This window comes from Pelobates fuscus, chromosome 7, assembly GCF_036172605.1.
Source record: "Pelobates fuscus isolate aPelFus1 chromosome 7, aPelFus1.pri, whole genome shotgun sequence".
NCBI classification, from domain to species: domain Eukaryota; kingdom Metazoa; phylum Chordata; class Amphibia; order Anura; family Pelobatidae; genus Pelobates; species Pelobates fuscus.
The window spans coordinates 19,753,717-19,781,691 of NC_086323.1; the positions used below are offsets into that span (position 1 = coordinate 19,753,717).

Below are 27,975 nucleotides of genomic sequence, written 5' to 3' on the forward strand. Positions count from 1 at the left end.
AACAAAATGTATCATTGAAATGCTCAGTTATTCACAAATCTACCAACCAATAACGCAGAATAATTTCCTCTGTCTAATTAATTCTGTATTTACATGCATGATACATAGGAGACCACGTTATGTTTCTCTTGTGCCCCGGTGTCTCTTCTCCAAATACAGTTAATGCTTTTTTCCCTTCATGTAAATTTGACATTTTGGAAAATGGAAATTAACGTGAAATGTATTTGACTACAGCAATGGGGGTGGGGTGAGGGGGGATCATAATGCCACAAAGGAGACATTAATTGCAGGTTTATTAATAGCCCGTTACAACACAAGTGGCTAGTGGCAAGGGCACAACACACACAGAGCATCTCACTCAGTGTGGGCATTCCAGGAGGAGCACACTGACTCACTGACTGACTGATACTGAAGCTGTCCCTTCTGCTGGTGCTGAAATGCTGTCTGCATGAGCTGATACAATGTTGCAAATCATTGTGGTCTCCCTGAAACACAACACTCGCTGCTGCAAGCCTTCTCCAAGACCCTACGATCTCTTTTTGGGATACATTTATTGTTTTGCTATTGTTACCCCTAACATTTGATTCCAATTAGTTTTTAACCCCCTTCCTTTTTTTTTTTTTTAAAGTGCAGTAGAACAAAGTTATCTTGCTGTTGAAGGGATGAGTTAATTTGACACATTAGAGAAGAGCTGGAGGGGAGCTGGTTATTGTCTAACCGTTGAGCGATGGGTTGAAGTTCCCCCATTATCTGATCACCGAACTTGTCTCTGGGGGAAACCCCTGGACAATGAAGAAGACTCTTGGAGGAGATCGGATTTTTCAGGTAGGACTGGTGATTGTGCTGGTTCTTGGACACAGATCAGATCTGGTAAAGGAGGGGTAGGTGGTCTTTCCCTGCCTTGATCGTTGTGAGACTGGGCATCATCAGCAGACTGTTGGGGCTTCCTATCATCATTACTATTTAGGAGATCTCAGAGGGGGAAGTCCACAATCCTTCACCAGTTAATTCATTTTTCATATTTTGGGGATTTCTTTTTGACCCTGAAAGCCCACCAGCTGCTACATTCTTTATGGTATCTCCAGCGACAGCAATATGATCCTATGCAACATTAGCACCATCAAAGATTGGGGGTCTTTCCTGTCTCAGATCCTGCCCAGAGTCAACAAGACTCTCCATCTGGTCCACCAAGGGATCAGCACCGTGGAGGTGACTGCCAGTTCGGTGGTAAGTGTCCTACAAGAGCCAGAACAGAACACCTACCTCTCCCACACCGAGTCCATGAATACCACCAATTTCACCACTACCACTGGTCTGGACCACCTCTTCCACTATTCTTATGCCGAGTCAGAAGAAGACCAGCTCTACAAGGACTACAAACCTCCCCCCAAGGAGCCTGTGCCCCTGCCCAAAGCTGTGCTCTACCTGTTGATGGCTGCTCTGGTGATGGTGGCTGTGGCTTATGCAATTGTTGGGCACATTATAAAGGACCTTATCCATGACTTTATAGGTAAGTGTGTCTCCGATAAGGTACATTTTTTATTACATGAGTATGTATCTAAGTGTATTTATATGTACTAGTAATACATGGGGTGTGTGCACAGTTCCAGTATTCTATATTGGATTTAAAACTATTGTGGGTTTTATCCTTCCATAGATTTGCAGTTGTATGTAATTTTGTTTAAAGGATATAGCTACCTGTAGGCAATGGCAGCTGTACTGCAATAACAATTTACTGGTTGCTATTCATGTATCAATGAAAGTATCTGTTCTCAGAGATTGTAACCCTCTGTTTTTATTGTACTGTTCTCAGATCTAGTGTCTAATTTTGACACACATGAGTATGTGCTTTGCTTATCTCCATTCATGCTATCACTAAATGCCATTTTATAGTAAAACAGAAATAGAGTAGACTGTTGTAAAGAACTAGAAAAATTAGCTGAGAACTTGTATCCTGCATTGTATTAACCTGCTTTCTGTGCAGCTTTACATAAATGTAAATGGTACTGGGCTGTATTAATATACTGACTGTCACAGCAAGGAGCTTCAGAAACAATCCCACTGCTGGTCAATGCCAACTAATAGTAAGGTGGGCAGTAACTAGTGGCACTGGTCATTCTACAATCTACAATGAGTAAGACTGACTGTGCTCCTGTGTGGAATGATGGTAGTGTCGGGAGTGAAACACCAAGAATACTGTTTGAAAATACAGGAAAAAGTGAAATAAGGGCTAAATTAATAAGTAAACAGAAAGACTGCTTTTCCTTTAATCCATTGGGCATCAACAGATGGACCAACTGATGACCATACCACCCCACCTTACTGAATATGACCTCTGCATACCTTTGTGTTCATAACTAATTCCAGAAGCTGATATTTTGGGTCAGTCTGGAAGCTGACTTCTCTACCTATGTGCGGTTTAATTTTCAATTGTTCTTCTATGCTCATTGTGAGATCACAAGGTTTATGAATAATCCCCACCCCCCACCCTCAGGGTCCGCCTCCCTTGGCGCTGAAGGGGTTCAAAGCCCTTCAACCACTTACCTTTATCCAGCGCCGGGCTCCCTCGGTGCTGGTGACCTCTCCTCCCCCTGCCAACGTCAGCTGCCTAGTGGAGTGGAATGCACATGCGCGGCAAGAGCCGCGCGTGCATTCAAACAGTCCATAGGAAAGCATTTCTCAATGCTTTTCTATGGACGTTCGGCACGCTGGATTAACCCTGCTATGTAAACATAGCTATTTCTCTGAAATTGCTATGTTTACATATGAAGGGTTAAAACCTGGTGGACCTGGCACGCAGACCTCTTCATTGAGCTGAAGTGGTCTGGGTGACCATAGTGTCCCTTAAGGTACCATTTTCTTGCCCATTCCCGCATAAGTTTTCCATTAATGGTCTGACATGAATATTGTTTATAATTGTTATTTTTGTCACAGACATTTATACTTACTGGTTTGGCTGAGTGTAGGATCAGAGTTATTAGTGGAGACCTACTGAGAAAAATTAACATTGTAGTATAACCCTCCCACGACATAACAACTTCATCTCTATGATGTTCATATGGTGGCAGGAGTGTCTGACCTTCATATTCCAGTGATTCAAACATTTTTGAATGGTTTAAACCTGAAGCTGGTCCACCTCCAAGTCACTGTCCATTCCAGGAAGGTTTGAAGATAAGTTATTATGGTGGCTGGACTCAAGCTGGCATGTTTCTTACACTATAGTGCCCTTGTCCCTAATTAGATATTAAAAAAAGATTTAACTTACCTTTTCCTCCAGCAAAAAGACTCCCTCTGCGCGGCTGCCTGTTCCATTTCCCGCAGTGTCATTATGGGGCGTCGATTTCCCATGTGCTGTATTTTGTCACATCAGTTTTTACTTGCTTGTTGTACAGAAAGCACCTCTAGTGGTTGTTTGGATATAGATTTGTGCATTCTAATCAAAGAAAATAACAATCTATATTTATATATTTAAGGCGGCACTGGCACACCAAACTTACCTTTCTTTAATCGATGCCTCTTCTCTCCCTCTCTCAGGATCTGTTTCTATTTTCTTCCTGTCTGCTCTAGTTTTCTTTAAAACATAAGACAAAGTAGGGACTATCTTGTCTTATGTATTTTTCCTACGCTTGACAAGCTTTGACCCAGAGGAGGAACTAAGTCAGCTACATAATTATTTTGTTTACGTGCCACACTAAAAGGGGGACCTTATTAGAGGCGTGGGGGGTCCTGTTTTTAGTGAGCAGCTACTGGTAGTTTCACCGGTGTCGAACAGCGAATGAAGAAACAGGAGGAGAGGTGAGTATTGTTGGACAATTGATTTGACCACAGGAAATGGAGCGGCTTAGCTTCTCCTCTGGGTCAAAGCGGGTTAAGCATAGGAAAAATACACAAGACAAAATAGTCTCTACTTGGTCTTATGTTTTAAAGAAAACTAGACCAGGCAGGACGAAAATAGAAACAGATCCTGAGAGAGGAAGAGAAGATGAAGCGATAATATAGAATTTTAGAATTACCGATTTATTGTATTTTACTTTTTCTCATTTGAATCAAATGAGTGGAAACCGCTCATATAAGCATAATGGAAAATAATCACAAGCTATTTCTATTCAAACTGCACTATCCTGCTGTAAAAAGCACGTTTTTCTTATTTTCCATGCTTCGTTTTGCGCAGTTGGGACACAGCGTGCACAGACTTTCTGTGGTAACTCATGTGCTACATAGCGTAGGGAGCAGACAGAATTAGGATGTTGCTTTGAGTTTTAAGCAATAGAGTCATGGAGCTTAACTAGTGCTTTAGTGAGCAATCCACGCCTCTTATGTGAAATGTCTCAGAAAAGAAAATGCATGGAAAGTGTCTCAGTCACTCATACTGCACGGCACAGAAAACCGACTGACTCTAAATGTCAATCTTTGTGTCTGCAAACAAAAAAAAAACTAAACTAAAAAACGCGGCTGTAAGTTGTAGTTAGAGATATCATCAAGCAGTGTTCATTTTGTCGACTAACAATTTTAGTCATATTTTGGTCAACTTAAACTAAAACAATTCAGATGGCTAAAATACGACTAAAACTAAAGACTATGACTAAAACTAAATTGAAATTTGCCGCCAAAATTAACATTGTACACAGGGGCTGTGGAAGGAGCAAAAGAGACAGACCAGGGCTTGGGAGAGAGACACCTAGAGGGGCTGGGAGGACACAAAGAGACACAGAGGGGCTGGGGAAGGGTCAAAAGAGACAGACCAGGGCTTGGGAGAGACACCTAGAGGGGCTGGGACGACACAAAGAGACACAGAGGGGCTGGGGAAGGGGCAAAAGAGACAGACCAGGGCTTGGGAGAGAGAGACACCTAGAGGGGCTGGGAGGACACTAAGAGACACAGAGGGGCTGGGGAAGGGGCAAAAGAGACAGAAACCCATTAGATTTTAGTCTTGTCGACTAAAATCTACTGAAAATGTAGTCGACTAAAACTAGACTAAAACTAAAACAATTCAGATGACTAAAATGCGACTAAAACTAAAATGGCTTTTTAGTCAAAAGACTATGATTAAAACTGAATAAAAATTTGCTGCCAAAATTAACACTGTCATCAAGAAGGTTTGGAGGAGAGAATAAAAAACAAAACTAATTTTGAATTGACTAGTAATGGCCATATATGTTCCACCATATCACAGATGTATTTTCTGTGCTAACCACCTGCACTACGACATTTTGTATACATGTTTCACTTTCCTTAAATTCCAGAAACGATTTTCAACCTGATTGAAATTAATTTCTCTACCAAGGGTTAGTTCTGCCTGACAGTGATCAGCTCCTATCACTCTCAGCCAATGAGCTACGCCCTGCACTAGTAGTAGTAGTAGACAGTGGCGTACATACCGGGGTCGCAGGGGTCGCGGCTGCAACCGGGCCCGGCCCACCAGGGGGCCCGGCCGCCCTGCGACCCAGGTATGTACTCACTGGGCCAGCCTCTTCTCCTGGGGGGCCCAAGAGCCGGCCACCTCCGGGCCCCCCGAGGCTGGCCCTGCTGTCACCAGACTGCCGGGCGCGCGAGGGAGCACTCTCCCCCGTGTGCTTCCTCTTCAGCTCCCTCGCGCACAACACTGATACTGGAGCCGGAAGATGACGTCATCTTCCGGCTCCGGTATCAGTACGCGGCGCACAAGGGAGCTGAAGAGGGAGCACGCAGGGGAGAGTGCTCCCTCGCGCGCCCGCAGGATCAGCCAGCCGGGTGACACCACTGGACCCCAGGGAATCCCCTCAGCTCTCCCACAGGTAAGGAGGCTGGGGGGATTAAATAAAAAAAACAAAAAATAAATAAACGTGTGTGTGTGTGTGAGTGTATGTTAGTGAGTGTATGTTAGTGTGAGTGTATGTTAGTGAGTGTATGTTAGTGTGAGTGTATGTTAGTGTGAGTGTATGTTAGTGTGTGTGTGTGTGTTAGTGTATGTTAGTGAGTGTGTGTGAGTGTATGTTAATGTGTGTGAGTGTATGTTAGTATGTTAGTGTGTGTGTGAGTGTATGTTAGTGTGTGTGTGAGTGTGTTAGTGTGTGTGTGAGTGTATGTTAGTGAGTGTGTGTGTGCTAGTGTGTGTGTTAGTGTATGTGTGTTAGTGTGTGTGTGTGTTAGTGTTAGAGTGTGTGTGTGAGCGTGTGTTAGAGTGTTAGAGTGTGTGTGTCTTAGTGTTAGAGTGTGTGTGTGTTTGTATTAGAGTGTGTGTGTTAGTGTTAGTGTGTGTGTTAGAGTGTGCGTGTTAGTGTTAGAGTGTGTGTCTGTGTGCGTCTGTTAGTGAGTGTGTATGTATGTTTGTCACTGAATGTGTGTCTGTCAGTTAATGTGTGCGTGTGTGTCTTAAGCACTTACCTTTCTCCAGCGCCGGACTCCCTTGGCGCTGGGGATCTCTCCACCCCGATCCGCCTCTCAGCTCCGAATGCGCATTCGTGGCAAGAGCCACGCGCGCATTCAAACCGCTCATAGGAAAGCATTACTCAATGCTTTCCTATGGACGTTCAGCGTCTTCTCACTGTGATTTTCACAGTGAGAATCGCAGAAAATCCTTTAGCGGCTGTCAATGAGACAGCCTCTAGAGGCTGGATTAACCCTCAGTGAAACATAGCAGTTTCTCTTAAACTGCTATGTTTTCAGCTGCAGGGTTAAAACTAGAGAGACCTGGCACCCAGACCACTTCATTGAGCTGGTGTGATCTGGGTGTCTGTTGTGGTCCTTTAAGTGTATGTTTTTATGCATGCACTGGCGTACATACCGTGGTCGCAGGGGTCGCAGCCCTGCGACCAGGTGCCCGCCGCCATGTGTTGCGGCCCCAGCCCACGCAGAGTAAGCGTGCGCGCGGGGGTGGCCCACGGATCAGTTTTTGCACCGGGGCCCCATGGGTTGTGTGTACGCCACTGGTAGTAGAAGCAGGGAGCAGAGCTCAGCCGACCCCAGGTAAGAAACCAAACTATTTTAAAAAAAAGTGTGTCTTTTTACAATGCGGGGCACCAGGGTACTCTTGCACCATAACCACTACCGTTAGCTGTTGTGGTTATGGTGTTTGCTGTTTTTCTATTTCTGTGCTGAAATTGTAATGTTCCTATATTTTTTTATTGTTTTCAAGAAAAAAAATTTTTTTTACATTTATTTATTTATTTTACAGAAAAAGAGCCAGTAAGCCAAATAAAAATGTATCTCTGTACAGCAATCTCTACACACATTTTGTTGTTTTGTCCTACATTCACGTGCCATCACTGCGTTCCAATTAAATGTTGCTTGGCAGTGTAGAGGTTAAATATATGAAATTGACGGACAGTTGGTCATACCGAACCCCATGCGTTCCTCACTCAGGAAAATAGACTTCTGATGACTGAATGTGAAACAGCAGGCTTCTGATCTGAAAATAGGAATTATAAATGTTTTTTTTCTATTAGTAACGTAAGAGTAAAGAAATAAGGAGCAGAAGTGTAAATGAAATTCAATAACTGAAGGCATTTTGTCTTTTTTTTTTCGTTCGTGTTAAATTGCCCATTTATGTCGTTTTGCTTTTGTTTGATAAAATCCCTTTCAGATTTTCTCCCTGAACGCTAGAACTATGAAAAGAACACATTATCTTGTACCTCATCAGCAAACAAGATAATCTGCTATGTGTGTCTCATTGGGGTTTATTTTCTAAGCAGCATTTGTGCCGTGTATGGATATTAGGATGTTAAAAAATGTTATCAAAATATATTTAATTTAGCAATGAAAAACCCCAAATATATATATATTTTTTTTTTACTGATTGCTAGATAACACAGTAAGGTATATACATTTAACAACAACAACAACAACAACCCTGAAATGTATCAAATGTTTGAAGATTTTAGATTGAAATTGCTAAACTGGAGACATTATTCAGCTCCAATGGTTTCCAAATTCAGTCTAAAATCTCCATGTCTTAATTCTTCAAAATCAATTTTTGACATTTATTTTGTATATTTTCTCAAATACGTGGGATAGCAAACATTGGATAAAAAGTGCTTGGGGTGGAGAGCAGGAACAGGAGAGCTGTCCTGGAACACACTGTTAGCCTGATTATTCCCTATCACTTACCACAATAACTAATCTACGAAGAATATATGTAATGCAATGTTTATCAGGCTGTAGTCAGCAAATCAAACAGTTAAACAAGGGTGACTGCAGTCTGTAGAATTCTCAGGGAGCTTACACAGCAGGGAGGGCAATTAACCACCACCAACAAAAAAACTCAGTATCATTTAAAGGGACACTCCAAAAACCTGGAGAACTTTAGCTTTTTGATGTGTGAAGAGTGTGTGCTCTGTATTTCATTTTAAAAAAAAGTGCAGATTTCCATAAAAATTGGCACTTTTATAAATTAACCTTGTTACACCCCTTTGGCTGTCAATCAGGCAGCTGGTCCTGTTACTTCCTGATTTCTTTAGCTCGGTGGAGATAAACTCAAGAGGCAGCAATTGCTCAGAGCTGCTTTAGGAAGTAGATGATTGGACAGACACAGAAAGTCTGGGCGGGGTTAGAATGGGTACTTTGTACTTTGTATATATAAAAAAAAACCCTAAACAAAACATTGTTTTGTATCAACAGTGTGGAAAAAAGAAAAACAAAAGTGTGCTATTTGAGTGCTTCCTGAGTCATAATGACAAGTTGTTGCTTTTGAATGCTGTGCAGTTCTGCATTTTTTAGTCATTCCCATTTTCTTTCTTTATTATTTAGACTGAAATGAAAGGAGATCCATTATAAAACGCCACGTTTTTATTTCATTCATAAAAATAATTATTCTAAGATTTAGTATTACATTCGGAACAGCTGTTTCCTACCTTTTGAGAATCTGTTCTGAAATGAAATACGATTGTGCTGTGAGATTTATACTCCTGAAATCCTTATCCTATGGCTAAAGACAATCCTGGGTTCCCACACACGTTAGGTGCACTGTGTAGGTTAGGTTACAGTTAGTTATACTGGGTGGGTTTATATTATTAAAGGGACACTCCAGGCTCCCACACACGTTAGATGCACTGTGTAGGTTAGGTTACAGTTAGTTATACTGGGTGGGTTTATATTATTAAAGGGACACTCCAGGCTCCCACACGTTAGGTGCACTGTGTAGGTTAGGTTACAGTTATACTGGGTGGGTTTATATTATTAAAGGGACACTCCAGGCTCCCACACACGTTAGGTGCACTGTGTAGGTTAGGTTACAGTTATGCTGGGTGGGTTTATATTATTAAAGGGACACTCCAGGCTCCCACACACGTTAGGTGCACTGTGTAGGTTAGGTTACAGTTAGTTATACCGGGTGGGTTTATATTATTAAAGGGACACTCCAGGCCCCCACACACGTTAGGTGCACTGTGTAGGTTAGGTTACAGTTAGTTATACTGGGTGGGTTTATATTATTAAAGGGACACTCCAGGCTCCCACACACGTTAGGTGCACTGTGTAGGTTAGGTTACAGTTAGTTATACTGGGTGGGTTTATATTATTAAAGGGACACTCCAGGCTCCCACACACGTTAGATGCACTGTGTAGGTTAGGTTACAGTTAGTTATACTGGGTGGGTTTATATTATTAAAGGGACACTCCAGGCTCCCACACGTTAGGTGCACTGTGTAGGTTAGGTTACAGTTATACTGGGTGGGTTTATATTATTAAAGGGACACTCCAGGCTCCCACACACGTTAGGTGCACTGTGTAGGTTAGGTTACAGTTAGTTATACCGGGTGGGTTTATATTATTAAAGGGACACTCCAGGCTCCCACACACGGTAGATGCACTGTGTAGGATAGGTTACAGTTAGTTATGCTGGGTGGGTTTATATTATTAAAGGGACACTCCAGGCTCCCACACACGTTAGATGCATTGTGTAGGTTAGGTTACAGTTAGTTATACTGGGTTGGTTTATATTATTAAAGGGACACTCCAGGCTCCCACACACATTAGGTGCACTGTGTAGGTTAGGTTACAGTTAGTTATACTGGGTGGGTTTATATTATTAAAGGGACACTCCAGGCTCCCACACACGTTAGATGCACTGTGTATGTTAGGTTACAGTTAGTTATACTGGGTGGGTTTATATTATTAAAGGGACACTCCAGGCTCCCACACACGTTAGGTGCACTGTGTAGGTTAGGTTACAGTTAGTTATACCGGGTGGGTTTATATTATTAAAGGGACACTCCAGGCTCCCACACACGTTAGATGCATTGTGTAGGTTAGGTTACAGTTAGTTATACTGGGTTGGTTTATATTATTAAAGGGACACTCCAGGCTCCCACACACATTAGGTGCACTGTGTAGGTTAGGTTACAGTTAGTTATACTGGGTGGGTTTATATTATTAAAGGGACACTCCAGGCTCCCACACACGTTAGGTGCACTGTGTAGGTTAGGTTACAGTTAGTTATACTGGGTGGGTTTATATTATTAAAGGGACACTCCAGGCTGGTTAGGTTATTATTTATTTTATTCAGGATTCATTGAGATTTCTCTCATGTCCAAGTATGTCCTGGGTCCACAAAACATATTCTAGGTATAATTTTCCAGTGATTCAATGTGCAGGAAAAGTGAGGTCACTGAGTGCAGGCAGAAATAATTTTAAATTTGCAATGGTGCCAGGCTCTGCCAAAACTGTCTCACATTGCATAGAAATCCAAATTAAAGCACAAATAATGTGTCTTTCTTCATAGATAGATAGACAAACAGACAGACAGACAGACAGACAGACATACAGACAGACAGACAGACAGACAGACAGACAGACAGACAGATAGATAGATAGATAGATAGATAGATAGATAGACCGATAGATAGATAGATAGATAGATAGATAGATAGACGCATGAACAAACAGACAGGAAGAAGAGATGTACAGGCGAATAGACAGCTAATATTTTCTGACGTTTATTTCTCTTTACACTTTGTATCCTAGATTGGATAGGAATGTTTTACAATCTCAGAGGCTCACAGGTATATATTTTTGAAGGTTTCCGTAAACTGTTAGCATTTCACAGATACTGATGACTCATTCCCGTTTCACCGTTTACCGAGACATTAAAGAACACAAAATGCTGGATGTCTTAATGGGCCCCTGTGTTCAGATGAGCCTCTTCACTGGAGATTTCAGTACTGAGTGCTTAAGTCCTCTTTCTGAAAGAAGTTAAATTCGTACTTGGTTCATCATGTGGTGTTCCTATAGTAACACTTGATTCTCCATACTTTAATGTAGTATTACAGAAGATATTGAGAGGAACATGAAACAGGTCTTAACAGGGCTTTCAGAAAAACATTTTTTACTTAAAGGAACATTAGACCATTCATCTCCTGTAACAAACTTCTGGAGAGTTCAGACAGTAAGGAGTTCAGCTGGCAACCTAGATGTTTGAAAGTAGATTTAGTTCATCAATATCCATGGAGCCTTTCAGTGCCACATTTAGTATCACTGACATATTTTTAAATTGCCCAAAGTAACAGTAAGATCATTACCCATTCAAGTGTAACATACTGTCACGCAGCCGGTGCGGCGCGATCCCATGTCTGTGATCGGTGCAACCGCGTGTCTGTGTTCATTGGATCATATCTGTCCGTGACAAATGCAGAATAAAAAAGGGCAAAAGTGCTTTTATGGAGTTTGAGAATTTCACAACTTGTCATTCTATTTTGCACTTCCAGCAAATGTAAATATGTTCAAATATGCTGGTCCATTGTTCGGTTCATTTGTGATACATCCCTATGGTGCTTCAGAGTTACGGAATTTGTACAACTGCCAATTGCCCAAAATTAGGATGAATCCCAGTTTATTTGAAACTGAATGTAAGTCTAGTTTACAGTAAACCTTAATTCGATTAATTATAACAGCTGCACGTTGAATGGATTTTGGTGCAGTGAGTCACACATAGTTTCAAGCATTCAAAAGGGAGTCTGAGCATGTATTGTAAATAGGTTCACATTGAGCACTGAGTGTCTATTTCATCACAAATCAGATCATTTTTTTAAAAAAGGTAGACCAAAACAGTTTACGGGACGAGATTTGCTACCCTCCCATCTAATAAGGTGAACGTTGTCTTAAAAGGGAAACAGTCACTTCTTTAGAATTTACACCATAGAATAAGACATTGGCAATCACATAAAACATACATTTAAGGGACACTATAATCACCAAAACAACTTTAGCTAAATTAAGCAATTTGGTGTATAGATCACGCTCCTGCAGTTTCACTGCTTATTTCGCTGCCATTTAGGAGTTACATCACTTTGGTTATTCAGCCCTAGTCACACCTCCCTGCATGTGACTTTCAGAACCTTCCTAAACACTTCCTGTAAAGAGTCATCTAATGTTTACACTTCCTTTATTACATTCTGTTTCATTTAGAATGTCTTATCTCCTGCTCTGTTAATAGGTTGCTACACCCTGCAGGAGCCTCCTGTGTGTGATTAAAGTTCAATTTACAGAGCAGGAGATAAAAACGTTAAAAGTCCGATTAACCTTTCTTATGTGATGCTTTATTTTCTTTTTAAATTTATATAAAAGCAAATTTAGCAAATTAGATCTTAATCCAGTTTGCACAAGGCACATCCAGAGCACACAATGCAGATGAAGAGGGGATATAGAAACAATGTTTCATTTCTCCTCCTCTCTGTATGCTCTTTCTGTGCTGACTGCCAGGTGCAATCGACAGATCTTATAACAATGATTGACAGGGAGCTAAGATGGAGGCGACCAGTCACAGGATAAAGAGGTGTTGATTTCTACATTTAATTTTAGTTTTCACATCTCACAAATACATACTTGCTTAATATAGGGATAAGTAACAATATTAAACATTTTTGGAAATGGCAGATCCTCCTTTAATTCTACGAGTAGTTATTATTCACAGATTATTATATATCGTATAAATAAAAAATAAAGAGCAACAGTTAAATGAACAACTGTACTAGCAACATAAAAGTAGTAATAAGTCACTAATTTAAAAAAACAAAAAAAAAAAAAAAAACAAATCACCATCAGAAAATACAGAGAGTTTATTAACATCATAGCACTGTATAGAATTACAGAAATAACTGATGGTGATAACTAGATGGGAAGCAGGAGAAAAGGATTAAATGGCTGATTTTTCACGGTAAGTTACAATAAATAGGTTAGTCTTTATAATAATGACTTTGTCCTTCAGGAAGTTAATAAAGGGATGGAGGCTGCACCAGTTCTGGAGGTCACGCGTTCTTTTGTTGTAATAAACATTCAGTTGGTTTCACCTCGATTCTAAGCCACATGCAATAATAGAAGCATCTAAAAGAATCATAATGCATGGTTCTACAGGCAATGGACACAGCCCATAGTGAGAAATACAAATAAATAAATCACATTCATTCATATATTGCACTTTAATGTATTTTTTTTTCTATTTTTTTGAGCACTTTTAAGTTGCAAGGTAACATTTAAAAAAAGGCAATATTATCTGTTTTAAATCCTTCTCTCCAGTTTATACCATTGAATAAAACAATTAATATCACCTAGAACATTTTTTGTTTTATAAAACTTTTTTCTCTAAAATTTTTACGACACAATTTTGTTTAGTCCAAGCACAACAGGACACACATCGCTAATGAGGAGGAAACATAGAAACAATATGTACGAAAGTGTTTGTTCTTGAAAAATGGTTGAAAAAGCAGATGGAGAAAGGACGGAGTCACTAGTGGATTATACCTGATGGTTCCACTGGTTTCCACAGCGACTGCCTCACTTTTTGAAGATTAGGTAATTTTTCAGAACACAAAGCTTTTTATATGAAAACTAGGGATGTGCATGGGCAAAAAATTTGGTTTGGTTCGGTTCAGTTTGGAAATCGGGGTATGTAATTCATCTGCTTCGGCAATTCGGCCAATGGCATTCAGTTCGGAACTTCAGCAATTCGGAACTTCGGCAACTCAGAACTTCGGTAATTCAGACCCTAACCCCTAAACCTAAATCCTAACCCCAGTCCTAACTCCTAACCCCTAACCCTAACCACTTGTTTTGACACTTTTCAGAAATCCGAAGCACTTCCGACCTTCGGCAATTCCGAACTTCGGCAATTTGGTTCGGCACTTCAGAAATTCATCAATTCGAATTTCGGACATTCTAAGCATCTGAATGCCCGAATTGCATGAAATTCGTCCGAATGTACATTTGGAACTAAATGAATTGCACATGTCTAACGAAAACCTAATTGTTTCATTTCTCCTTTTCTCTGTATGCTCTCTCTGTGCTCATTGCCAGGTACAATAGACAGAGCTTATAACAATGACTGACAGGGAGCTACAATAGAGGTACACAGTTGCAGGATAAAGAGGTTTGATTTATACATTTAATTAAATTTTTCAAATCTCAGAAATACGTATTTGTTGAATATAGTGATGAGCAAACAATATTCAAAATCATGAACATCTGTTGAACATCGGCTGTTTTTTAAAATCTTTATTAAAAGGTGAACGCAACACATAGATGATGATACAGCTTCCAGTATTTTTGTTTTACAAAACCACGGAAGAAGCAATGGATTAACCAATTTGAAAATGAAAAAAAGGAAAAAGAAAATAAGGGAATAGAATTAAGAGGACATGTAGTTTAAATAGAATATTGTCCAATCCCAGGTCTAAAAATTGAAAATGGTGATCCTGTGTTGTGAACAGGAATCTTTACGAAACTCTGTCAGGGTTATTCAATATTCATTAAGGAGTGAATTATTAGGAATTCAAATTAAAAATGGGGAATTGAAAATTTTAGACATGACTAACTAAGATAGAAACATAGCTTGGAAACAAATTTCCAGACTAGATTGGCTACAAATTTGCAATTCCATGATAAACCCCTGACTGTTGACTGTTTAGTAAGAATACAGTTTCCTTTCTATAGAATGGGACATCGAGTTTGGTTCATGGTTAGACCTGATACAATGGAAAGTACATCATGTCGTTGTACTCAGAATACTTCATAATTCTCTTACTTTATCACCCATGGACCATGCCCAACTATCAATCAACACCACCAGTTGCAGGATCAGCAGAAAATCCAATTACTCCATAAGTCTGGGAAATGGGCAGTTTGTCATACATATTATAGGTTGTTTGCTACAAAAATCAATAGGAATCAACAAGCCTTAAGCTGTCAGATGTTAAAGATGGAAGACAAATGCTTAGTTCCTAGTTACAGGAAGCGAGACCTTGTGGAGGTGGTATGAATGAGACCAGGTTCATACAGAACCAGAGTGGGGAACATGTAAAATCACTGGCGATGTGAATTTAGATAAAGCGTGTTTATCATCCTGTGCATATGGGCGTCAGTATGAAAGGATTCTCAGTAATGGCTAATCAGACTTGTCAATTTACGAGTATTTCAGAGCGATGGTATATACCGGAAATGGACGGGAGTTACCAAGTGCACCTGTGACAGTTCTTTAACCCTCTAAGGACACAGCTTCAGTAGTAAAAGACCAGCATGGTGGGACATTTCCGTCATGTGTTCTTAAGTGGCTAAACACGTACTTGCATTGCACTGCTACCCAGGATAGATGAAATTGATATTTAGCATAAAATTCTTAATTCCACATTATCCTTATCTGCAATAATACACTAAGCTGTAATAATACACTGAGCGTCAAAAATACAATGAGCTGTAATAATACAATGAGCTGTAATAATACAATAAACTGTAATAAAACAATGAGCTGTAATAATACAATAAACTGTAATAATACACTGCGCATCAATAATACAATGAGCTGTAATAACATACTGCTATGAACTGTAATAAGGAGTTTAAGCATCCGTGAGATAGACATAAGGCTATTCTAGATATAAGATAAGGGACTACTGAGAGTATTTAGAAAATTGGGCAGACTAGATGGGCCGAATGGCTCTTATCTGCCGTCACATTCTAGGTTTCTGTGCTTCTAATACAATAACCTTTAATAATACAAATAACTGTAATAATACACTGAGCTGCAATAATACAATGAGCTGGAGTAATACAATGAGCTGTAATAATACAATAAGCTGGAGTAATATAATGAGCTGCAGTAATACAATACAGTAATACCTAGAAAATTCGCGCTTCTGAATCTGGGGCTTCACGAATTCGCATATTTTTTTCCCCAGCAGATGTAATCCATAGATTTTTTTTTTGTGACCGGTAAGTTGTAGATGTAATTTTTAGTGTTAATTTCTAATTCTAATATAAAGCATGACTACCGCTGATGCAACTGTATCGAAATCAGAACATGCACTCACGAGAGTTCAGTGTCTCAGAGAAGACGTGGGCGGGCACAAGGTGGCGGACAGTAGACGTACATGTACGTACAGTATGAAGTGTTTTGAGGACATATTTAGTGTTTAACATATGAAGATAGGTATTTATAGGCCTTTGTTAGTTGTTCGTCCAAAATTTGCGTATTTTCAAAATTCGCAGGGGGTATTTCGGGTATTACTGTAATCTATAATGATACAATAAAGTGTAATAATACACTTAGCTGTAAAATTACAATGAGCTGTAATAATACAACAAGCTGTAATAATGCAATAGGGTGTAATAATACACTGAGCTGTAATAATGCAATAGGGTGTAATAATACACTGAGCTGTAATAATGCATTAGGGTGTAATAATACACTGAGCTGTAATAATACAATTGTTTGTAATAATACAATGAGCTGTAATAATGCAATAGGGTGTAATAATACAATGAGCTGTAATAATGCAATAGGGTGTAATAATACACTGAGCTGTAATAATGCAATAGGGTGTAATAATACAATGAGCTGTAATAATGCAATAGGGTGTAATAATACACTGAGCTGTAATAATGCAATAGGGTGTAATAATACACTGAGCTGTAATAATGCAATAGGGTGTAATAATACACTGAGCTGTAATAATGCAATAGGGTGTAATAATACACTGAGCTGTAATAATACAATAAGCTGTAATAATACACTGAGCTGTAATAATACAATGAGCTGTAATAATACAATTGTTTGTAATAATACAATGAGCTGTAATAATGCAATAAGCTGCAATAATACAATTGTTTGTGATAATACACTGACCGTTGTTGGTTATTTTGCTTAGTCTGACACTTTATTTAACACATTTTCGCTGTTTCAATTTACATGGACAGAACTATGAATACACCGAGATTTGTTCACAAAAACGTAGCAAGATAATTCAACATTTTAGAAATAAATAGAAGAGATGGAAAAAAAAAAAAACATCTGAGCGGGAAATTCATTTTCATGCTCAACTATTTTAGCCTGTATCTATTCTCCACAAATCCAGTTTTAGTGAATTAACCCCATTATGTCTCATAATGAACTAGTGAACTAGTTTCAGTTCTGGTATTTTCACTGTTTAATTTACACCTTTTAGTTGGTGATCTGGGAACGATTAAAAGCAGTCTCAGAGGGCTACTCAGACGATGCAATGTGATTCCTAACTCTGAAATGATATTATTTAAGCAGTTTACTCCATATAGTGATGTTATGAAAACATGTGTCAGCATCATTTTATTTTAATCTCTAAGGTTATATTCTCATACCTCCCAACTCGCCTGATTTCAGAGTCCTTTCCCTCTGTCCAGGGCCGGATTAAGAGCCCAGTGGGCCTGGTGCTGATAATTATGATGGGCCTAATTACAAAATCTTATTGACCAAAAACACTAAAACAGTCCTACCTCCTAAGCGTCATGTATCTGATGGAGATGATGCTGTAGGGAAACTCATAGGATGCAACTATGAGAAAACACATACCCTTTGCTAATCTCATGCTTTCATCTTTCAAGTAAACCCATACCCCCTAACAGCAGTGTCCAGTAAAGCAGGAAGTCTATGGATGCGGTAAAAGGGTGGGCTACTGACACAAATCACATAACCAGAACGTCCGAAAGGGCGAACATACACAAAAAGGGGGAATGTCTGTGTCCCTATGTCTCCCAGTCCCTTAGTGTTTGTGTCCTCATGTCTCCCAGTGTCCCCATGTCACTAGGGGACATTGAGAGACATTGGGACACTGGGAGACATGGGGACACAGATACTAGGGAACACTGGGAGACCTGGGAAATCTGAGACTCTTAGGGACACTGGGTGACAGACACGAGGGGACACAGGGAGACATGGGGCACTGAAATACTGTGATATATAGGGGACACTGGAGACTTGATAAAAACCTGGGTACAGGTCAAAATGTTGTGGTGTCCAATAAACCTGCTTAAAGCTATCACAGTGAGTGCCTGAGATTTTTTTCTTTTATACTAGGGGACACTGAGACACTACGGGCACAGAGACACTACGGGCACAGAGACACTACGGGCACAGAGACACTATGGGCACTGAGAGACATGGGGCACTGAGACACTGATACATAGGGGACACTGATACATAGGGGACATTGGAGACTTGATAAAGACCTGGGTACAGGTCGAAACGTTGCGGTGTCCAATAAACCTGCCTAAATCTATCACATTGAGTGCCTGAGATTTTTTCTTTTATACTAGGGGACACTGAGACACTAGGAGACATGGGGACACAGAGACATTGGGAGACTAGGGGACTTTGGGAGTCTAGGGAACACTGAGACACTAGGGACACTGGCACACTACAGACACTGAGAGACACCAGGGACACATGGCGATACTGAGATACTAGGGACACTGGCTGGGAGACATGGGAACACTGCCATGTCTCCTATGTCTCAGTCGCCCAGTGTCCCCATGTCTCCCTGTGTCTCCATGCCTCTCAGTGTCCCCATGTCGCCCAGTGTCCCCTAGTGTTTGTATCCCCATGTCTCCCAGTGTCCCTTTGAGTCTGTGTCCTCATGTCTCCATGTGTCCTGATGTCACTAGGACACTAGGGGACACTTAGAGACATGGGGACACTGGGAGACATGGGGACACTGAGACACTAGGGACAGTGGCTGGGAGACATGGGGACACAGACTAGGGGCCACTGGGAGACATGGGGCCACTGTGTCCCTAGTGTCTCAGGGTCATGGGCATCCGAATGGGGGGGTAAAGGGGGTACTTGGCCCCCCCGGATTTTTCAGCTTGTGCTGCTATTTTTCGTTTTAGTGTGAGAATACAGTGCAATACCAGCGCTGGCCAGTAGGTGGCGCTGTGAATGGAGAAAGGCAGGAAGCTACAGCTTATCCCTGCCTCTCTCTCATGACTGAAACCGCAGGGGAGCAGCACAGAGGCAGCCTACAGAGCAGGTAAGTGAGGGATGGGGGGTGGGGGAGACCGCATAGAGGAAGGTAAAGTAGAAACTTTGGACCTTCTCATCTCCCCAGGTAAAAACAAACAATATCAGTGTTAATGTGTTCACTTTTATTTACTGAGTGTCAGGAAACACAGAGGGCCGCTGGGTAGGGGTGCCGCTGATTGGCTAGATGGGTCAGCTAGCACTCTAAGCCAATCAGTAGCTCCCCATTCATAAAAACGTAAAACATTTTTATGAATCGGGAACTAGCGATTGGCTTAGAGGGTCAGCTGACCACTCTAGCCAATCTGCAGCACCCATGCCTGACGTCAATCTGCACTTCCTGACACTCTGTTTCAGAAGTTGAATACCACTGAGCGACCTGGAGATCTGGAGCTGAAGGAAGCCTTTGGGGGTAAACCATTTGAGAGCGGTTTAACCCCTTCAAAGAAAGAGCACCCAGGGGCCTCCTTGCATCACATCATTTTCATTTAGATAAAGTTGTTATGGTGACCAGAATGTTCCTGTAATTTGATGAAAGGAACACTATAGTGTAAGGAATACAAACATATATTCCTGACACCATAGTTGTGAAAACGCTATTCACCCTGGCTTTATGTGAAAATGACTATGCTCCTTCCCTTTCGTGACACTGTCAAAAAGGGGCCAAGCATGGATGTCATTACAATTATGTCCCCCCTCCCCCCCGGAAAAATTCCTGCGGACGTCCATGCTCAGGGTCCCCATGTTACCCAGTGTCCCAATGTCTCAGCGTCCCCATGTCTCGGAGCTGCTGTCTGGACTCTCTGTGCAGAACTGGTCCCCGCGGATCAGTGAGTAGAGAGATGCAGGGAGGGAGATGCCGTAACTTCTTATCACTGCCTCTCTCCACACAAACAGCGACCCCTACTGGCCGGCGCTGGTATTGCAGAATAAACTATGTTTATACTGAGACAGACATTTGTATTGCCGGTATTACTGCAATACCGGCACCGGCTAGGCAGCCTCAAATACCTGAGAAATACTTCTGAGAAATACCTGGCAACCCTAAGAAATACATGAGAAATACCTGGCAACCCTAAGAGTAGTGTGTAAAAAAAAAAAAAAAAATGTAAAAAAAAAAAAATTTTTTTTTTTTTTTTTTTTTTTAAACCAATGGGCCTATTCCATGGGCCTGGGCCTGGAGCTGCAGCTCCATCAGCCCCTATGTTAATCCGGCCCTGCCTCTGTCCCAGGGTTTTCCAATGTTTGGGGACACCAGGGAACTGACCTCAAAAAGCATAACCTTTTGTCAGCGGGCTGGCCATTGTGATTGGCTGATAGCTTGACAGGCGGGCCTGACAGTTCTTTAAGTGACCTGCCCAAAATGGGGGCATTCATTCACTTAGCATTCTTTTTGCATTTGTTCATTCTGCTAAGAAAATCTGTAAAGGGGTACTGTCACTTCCCTGGAATGTACACCACATTAAATAAAACATTGAAAATCATCTATGGTTTGTGTTAACCTCATAAAACACAACATTTTCTGTTAAATTTACGTTAAACCCTTACTCTTCTTAGAACATTCTGCGCTTGTATAACACGTATCTAGAATGTGATGAAAGTAAATAAAGTTACTGGTTGCCGATGGGTTAATGCGTGTTTACCATTTCCCTATGCTCAGCGTTCTGCATTCCAATCACCTGTCTGTCATTTGCTTTGGCAGATAACGGATATTCACCTGCTCCTACACACTGAATAGAAATTTCTGATTAGTGCTGCCTTTCAATATTTTATCACAGATGGACAGCCTGTAAGAAACAGTCAGATGTCTTTATATTGCATCCGAGCAAACTCTGAGCGTTGTCAGGAAATCAAAACACTGAACCATCACTGGTCAACTCAATCCGTCTCCGGCGTTTCCTGCTATAACTCTTATTAGGCATTATTGCAAAATTCAAGAACAATTTAAAACCCAAACACAGCATTTATGTATTTTACATCATTTGGCTAAAATACTTAGATGCATTTTTATTACATGCCCTATTTTGTACGGACTGTTTTATCATTTGCAAAACTCCCCCGTCCGTCCCTTTATCCCGTCCTCCTGTTCCCATGGATAAAGTTGTACATTTCATCGGAAAACATATAATAGGATTAAGAAGTAGAACGTTGGTTGATAACTGTAGTGCAAGCACCCTGAATTTCTTGCTTTAAACAGAGCTGAAGGTGTACTCAGAGAGTTTTGAAATGGTTTGATCAGCCACACCCTCCCCTAAAATGTAAACTTCACACTGCTGGGTTAAATATTTCCAAAATGTTAGACCCCATAGACCAGAATGTGAGACTCCTTTAACTCCTAGAATGATCAAAGGTGAAGAAGAGTGGTGAGGATAATATGAGCTAATTCGATTTTTATTTTTTTTATTTAGAATCGATAATTTTTCATCTGAATTGTCTGTTTAGGGGGATTGTAAAATTCAGATAAAAAAAAATCTCAAACTCAGATATTTGTTCCATCTGACTTATTTGAACCAGATTGCTATGACTGTAAGCATAGAGAAAAAAGGTAATTTTGTTATAAGAAGAGAACATCACATAGTGAGCTACTGTGTTCTCTCCAGTGTGAGCTGCTGTGTTCCCTCCAGTGTTAGTTGCTGTGCCCCCCCAGTGTGAGCTGCTGTGTTCCCCCCAGTGTGAGCTGCTGTGTTCCCCCCAGTGTGAGCTGCTGTGTTCCCTCCAGTGTGAGCTGCTGTGTTCCCCCCAGTGTGAGCTGCTGTGTTCCCTCCAGTGTGAGCTGCTGTGCTCCCCCCATTGTGAGCTGCTGTGTCCCTTCCAATGTGAGCTGCTGTGTTCCCCCCAGTGTGAGCTGCTGTGTTCCCCCAGTGTAAGCTGCTGTGCTCCCCCCAGTGTCAGCTGCTGTGTCCCTTCCAGTGTGAGCTGCTGTGTTCCCCCTAGTGTGAGCTGCTGTGTTCTCCCCAGTGTGAGCTGCTGTGTCCCCCCTAGTGTGAGCTGCTGTGTTCTCCCCAGTGTGAGCTGCTGTGTTGCCCCAGTGTGAGCTGCTGTGTTCCCCCAGTGTGAGCTGCTGTGTTCCCCCCAGTGTGAGCTGCTGTGTTCCCCCAGTGTGAGCTGCTGTGTTCTCCCCAGTGTGAGCCGCTGTGTCCCCCCCTAGTGTGAGCTGCTGTGTTCCCCCCAGTGTGAGCTGCTGTGTTCTCCCCAGTGTGAGCTGCTGTGTTCCCCCCAGTGTGAGCTGCTGTGTTCCCCCCAGTGTTAGCTGCTGTGTTCTCCCCAGTGTGAGCTGCTGTGTCCCCCCCTAGTGTGAGCTGCTGTGTCCCCCCCTAGTGTGAGCTGCTGTGTTCCCCCCAGTGTGAGCTGCTGGGTTCCCCCCAGTGTGAGCTGCTGTGTTCCCCCCAGTGTGAGCTGCTGTGTTCCCCCAGTGTGAGCTGCTGTGTACCCCCAGTGTGAGCTACTGTGTTCCCCCCAGTGTGAGCTGCTGTGTTCTCCCCAGTGTGAGCTGCTGTGTCCCCCCCTAGTGTGAGCTGCTGTGTCCCCCCCTAGTGTGAGCTGCTGTGTTCCCCCCAGTGTGAGCTGCTGGGTTCCCCCCAGTGTGAGCTGCTGTGTTCCCCCCAGTGTGAGCTGCTGTGTTCCCTGAGTACTCTACAGACAGCAGTTGGTCTGTCTAACTGTTTGGATCAATGATTCAGTGATCACAGATATTTTTGGGTGTAGGTGTTGCATCATTATAATGAATTCTGCCCATGGCTCCAAAAAACCAGAAAGATAAATAATAGGGAAAGAACTTATTGTTCAGTAGCCAAGTAGGAGAATGCTCCTACAAGTGCACACTGAATGGCCCACTTTCACACCTTTTGGGGTTTTTTTTCCGCCTGATTTGGTTCCTGAACTGACATTGGAGCATCCTGCTAAATTTTCTGTCTCCTGAAAAGGTGATCCGATAGAATGAACATTTCTCACTGTGCACAAATCTATTTATTACACTGTCACTGAAACATTAACCCCAACATTAACACAATCATTCAACACGGACTCCTACACTGCACTAACAAATATACTAACTCTAACCTAAAACTATTGTGTAAAATAAAAGATACATTATAGCAAAACACGTGTTATGGGAAATTATTGGTGTCTCGGGATTCTGAAGATATTTAAAAAACGCTGTCTTGCCAGCTCTCCCTGCAGGACTCTGTCTGACTTACCCTCATTCACTGTGTTTTGGGTTTTATAAAGGGCTAACAAAACGTAAAAAAAAACATGTTTCTTCCATGTCATATTTCATTGTAGGATACTGAACCCCTTCAGAATCATGCTTGGATAAATCCCTGACATGTCGCTGGTAATGAACAGGTTAAGGGTTCTTATGGCCTACCATTCCTCCTAATCGGCATTTCTAAAATCCAATATTTTGTTTTCCCCGATTCTCTCACTTTCACCTCGACTCAGCCAGCAGGAGAAATGAAGCATCTTGGCAAGTGTTTGTGCTGCCAAAACAATGAGGGTTGGGTATCCCTCAATCTGCTTCATTCACGGTCCCCGCACATTGCTAGGTCAACGGGAAAAAGCAATTACCCTTAATATTGTTTGGACACCTACCTGCAGTTCAGTTGAAGAAGATCACGGTCTGCCTGGAGACGGCTTAGCCTTTATTCATATGAAAGAGGCGACATTAATTTGACAGTTCTTAATGAAAGGTGAATTAATTAGTGGCATTATCCGCAATGTACTGTGAGTGAAGGCATATATTTTGTAACAATTCAAAGTATGACATCTTTAAATACCTTGTTAAAAGTGCTTACCCTATCTGACAGACATTCACATTAACTGCTTTGTGGTAATCTATCAGGGTTATTCACTAAAGTGAAAATTCTAAGTACATTTCAAATCTAAGGCCAGAGTAGCAGAATTCATAGTCCAGCCGACTCTTTTTTTACAATTTGGCTATTTTAATATATCTGTTGCTGATTAATTGTCCTTCCACCAGTGTGAGCTGCTGTGCTTTCCCAGTATACGCTGATGTGTTTCCACTAGACATGTGCATTCGTTTTCGAACGAAAGCGTTTTCGTCGATATTCCTGTGGTTTTCTTAATCGTCAGCAGAAACGTAAACAAAAGAGCAACATACGATAATGGAAACGAAAGGAAAGTGGTAATGCCAAATGATTACCTTTTCGTTTCCATTTTTGTTTATTTAATTAGCCTCCGTGCTGCGGGATAATTAACCCCCACAGCACGGAGTAAAAACTTAATCCCCAGGATTTCCCTGCAATCTAAGATTTAACCCATGCAGGGATGCAGGGAGACTCTTACAAGCACGGGTTAAGTGACTTAACCTGTGTTTGTAAGAGTCTCCCTGCACTGGTTAAATCTCCCCACACTGGCGGCTATGAGCTTTCCCTGCACCGGAAGACTTCACACTGGCAGGACTCTGTGCTGTGGGATAATTAACCCCCACAGCACGGAGTAAAAACACACTAAATCAAATCTAAACACAGGTCAGAGGTACCTGTAACTGTAAGAGACAAAAAAATGGCATCTTATCTTCTCATGTAAGTCACACTGTCCATACAGTGTAGAATAGAAGATACATTACAATACATTGTATAAATATAAACATTCTATAACTAAACAGCGAGCAGCCAGTTGCTGCTCACTGTCATTACACACTAATTATAAATCAATATGGGGGTCACTCTGACCCCCATATTGATAACAGGGAGATTAAATCCTCCCTATTGCCCCTACTCGTGAGTAAAGGCATATCGCCTAAACAAATTTAAAATTACAAGTGACTGGACAGCTTTTGAGCGGCGGGTGGGGACCATAATTTAATAATGGTGGGCGGGTGGGGGCGGGTGGGGACAACAAATAAAGTGACTAGGGGTGCCCAGCCCCTAGTCAATCCCCCGCACCCCAATAAAAAAAATCCTACCTATCCTCCTCACCCTAACAATAGTGAGGGGGTGGGCAAAAAACTAACCTGTAAAAAGAAAAACAATTTCCTACTTACCATTTGATGTCTTCCTTTTTCTTCTTTTCTTTTCTTTCTTCAGCCCCAAAAAAGGCCAAATAAAAACCCATAATACGCGCCGCAACTGTTAAAAAAAATAAAAAATAAAAAACGAACGCAAAAATAAATAAATAAATAATCCATCTTCACCTATGGAGGGCTCCGCGCAGACTGAGCTCTGCAGGGCGGGGGAGGGTTATAAAGCCTTGCCCCGCCCTGCAATTAAGCTCAGGGCACTGTGATTGGTCGTTTTAAACCAACCAATATCAGTGCTCTGACAGGTAAATGAAGAGACTGAGAATTAAGTCTCTCCATTTACCTATCACAGCACTCTGATTGGTTGGTTTGATATTCAACCAATCAGAGTGCTCTGTGTCATTTTACACAGCGTGGGAAAGTTCTTTGTAATTTTCCCACGCTGTGGGAAAAGCAGTGCAGTGGCTAGCACTGTGATTGGTTAGTTTAAGCCTTTAGTTTAAGCCACTCTTATAAGCCTTCCCCCGCCCTGCAGAGCTCAGTCTGCGCGGAGCCCTCCATGGGTGAAGATGGATTATTTATTTATTTTTGCGCTCGTTTTTTTTTTTTTTTTTAACAGTTGCGGCGCGTATTATGGGTTTGTATTTGGCCTTTTTTTGGGGCTGAAGAAAGAAAAGAAGAAAGAAAAAAGAAGACATCAAATGGTAAGTATGAAATTGTTTTTTTTTTACAGGTTAGTTTTTTGCCCACCCCCTCACTATTATTAGGGTGAGGGGGATAGGTAGGATTTTTTTTATTGAGGGTGGGGGGGAGGAGTGACTAGGGACTGGGCACCCCTAGTCACTTTATTTGTGGTCCCCACCCGCCGCTCATGGGTGGGGACCGGGGCGGACTTTAGGTCCCCCCACCATTATTAAATTAGGGTCCCCACCCACCGCTCATGGGTGGAGACCGGGGGGGACATTAGGTCCCCCCCACAATTATTATATTAGGGTCCCCACCCGCCGGCAATGGGTGGGGACGGGGGACGACGACATTAGGTCCCCCCCTCATTATTATATTAGGGTCCCCACCCGCCGGCAATTTTTATTTTAAATTTGCAACAATCCTATGTAAATATTATATATGTCAACATGGAATTGACTCGTGTCGTTTCTCTCAATGCAGATTGGATCTTCGGTTCAAGTCAAGATGTCAACAGCAACAAGAGTGACATCAACTGTATCAGTCACAATGTGAATGAAATTACACCAAATCTGGATCTCTCACCATCCTCAGTACAAGAGCAGGCACCCAGAAACACCAGAGATTTCTATATCTGTATGGAAGAAATTTCTTACCTACCTCAGCAAACATGAGCTCCCCACCATACACAAAAAACAAGTTGACTGTTGACTTTTTTTCAGTCTAGAAAAGGGAAACATTGAATAGACAATTGAGAATATCACGTTGGAACTTGGAATATTTCTGAACATTTGGAATCTTTCATATATTTCTACGCTTTAAACAGCACTTAAAGGAAAACTGAGTTTTTTGACGTCATCAGTGACTTTTTATTTATGGTCTTTCGGAGTCATTCTGAACAATTCCTCAGAGCAAAAACGTTGGAGAGTTATATAGTAACACAAATAGAGAAGCATTTCCTGACATTGTTTGAGAGAAGCATTTATTTATACAGTTTATGAATTCAGTTAAAGGGACAGTCTGATAATCAAAATTAACTTAATTAAGTGATTTTGGGGCACACATGCCGCCTCTAAAGTCTTTCCCATGAAAACAGTGTGTTTTCTGAAAAATGGCACTCTACATTTTGCAGATTGAATTCCTATTAGCATCTCCAGACTTAAATACAGTAGATTCACCAATCGACTAACCAGTTCACTAACCCGACATCTGACAACAGAATGCAAAATGTGTTGATAGTGGACACTAGCATTTAATGCTTCTCATATCGAAGCACTGGATTGGTGCACACGTTCTGTGTGTCCTCGGTACTTCTATGAGAAGCCTCTGATTGGACAAATGTCATCTGGATTGATGACTTCACAATGGGCTGGATCAGGCTACATTAAGAAGACTATTCCAGCACTGGATTAGAGGTAAGTTTTGCAGCAGGGGTGTTGTTTAAACTAGGGGATCCTATAATCTAAAATAAAACAAAGAAATATCTAATTAAAAATAAAATTGTTTGTTTTTCTTTTCTTTTTTATTTTTTTCCTTCTTTTAATTATAGTGTTCCTTTAATTATTTCTTGGTGTCTTAATCAAATGCCATCCTGTTTATACTCTGCGTCCAGTTTTGTAGCAGTTCTTGGACTGACAGACCTTTCAGTTATTGTAACAACATCATCTTTATTAGACAAGTCAAATGCATTCTACATCAAAGTCAAGAATGGTGTTTGAAGAGCTTGAGCCCATGTCTAAATCTTTAAATATCAATCAAATAAAAACGTCAGACGTGTGAACTTTCTAAAGCCTACGAGCACTGCTTCTGGCTTCCAATTTAATAAACAGTTGCCAGTGCATAAAGTGGCAATAGTCATTTCTCTGAAATGGATGGTTTATCATTCCCTCACCCAACTTAACACTGTTGGTGTAAATATTGCAGCAAAGATATAGAACATACCTTCAAAGCACTTCTGTGTCCAGGGCACCACCATTGCCCCATAATGCTCTGTGTGCACTTGTTTGTACAAACTCAGCTTCTGAACCAGGGCCGGATTAAGAGCCCAGTGGGCCTGGTGCTGATAATTATGATGGGCCTA

General features: G+C 41.4%; 1 protein-coding gene across 1 annotated transcript; it reads left to right on the plus strand.

Moving 5' to 3' along the window:
* The first annotated feature begins 353 nt into the window (after positions 1–353).
* On the plus strand, positions 354–27,338 carry LOC134568990 (uncharacterized). The gene is made up of 2 exons (XM_063427762.1): positions 354–1,510; positions 26,379–27,338. Exons 1-2 carry the CDS (start codon positions 1,096–1,098, stop codon positions 26,567–26,569), a joined length of 606 nt encoding a protein of 201 aa, XP_063283832.1. The 5' UTR covers positions 354–1,095; the 3' UTR covers positions 26,570–27,338.
* Positions 27,339–27,975: the final 637 nt, after the last annotated feature.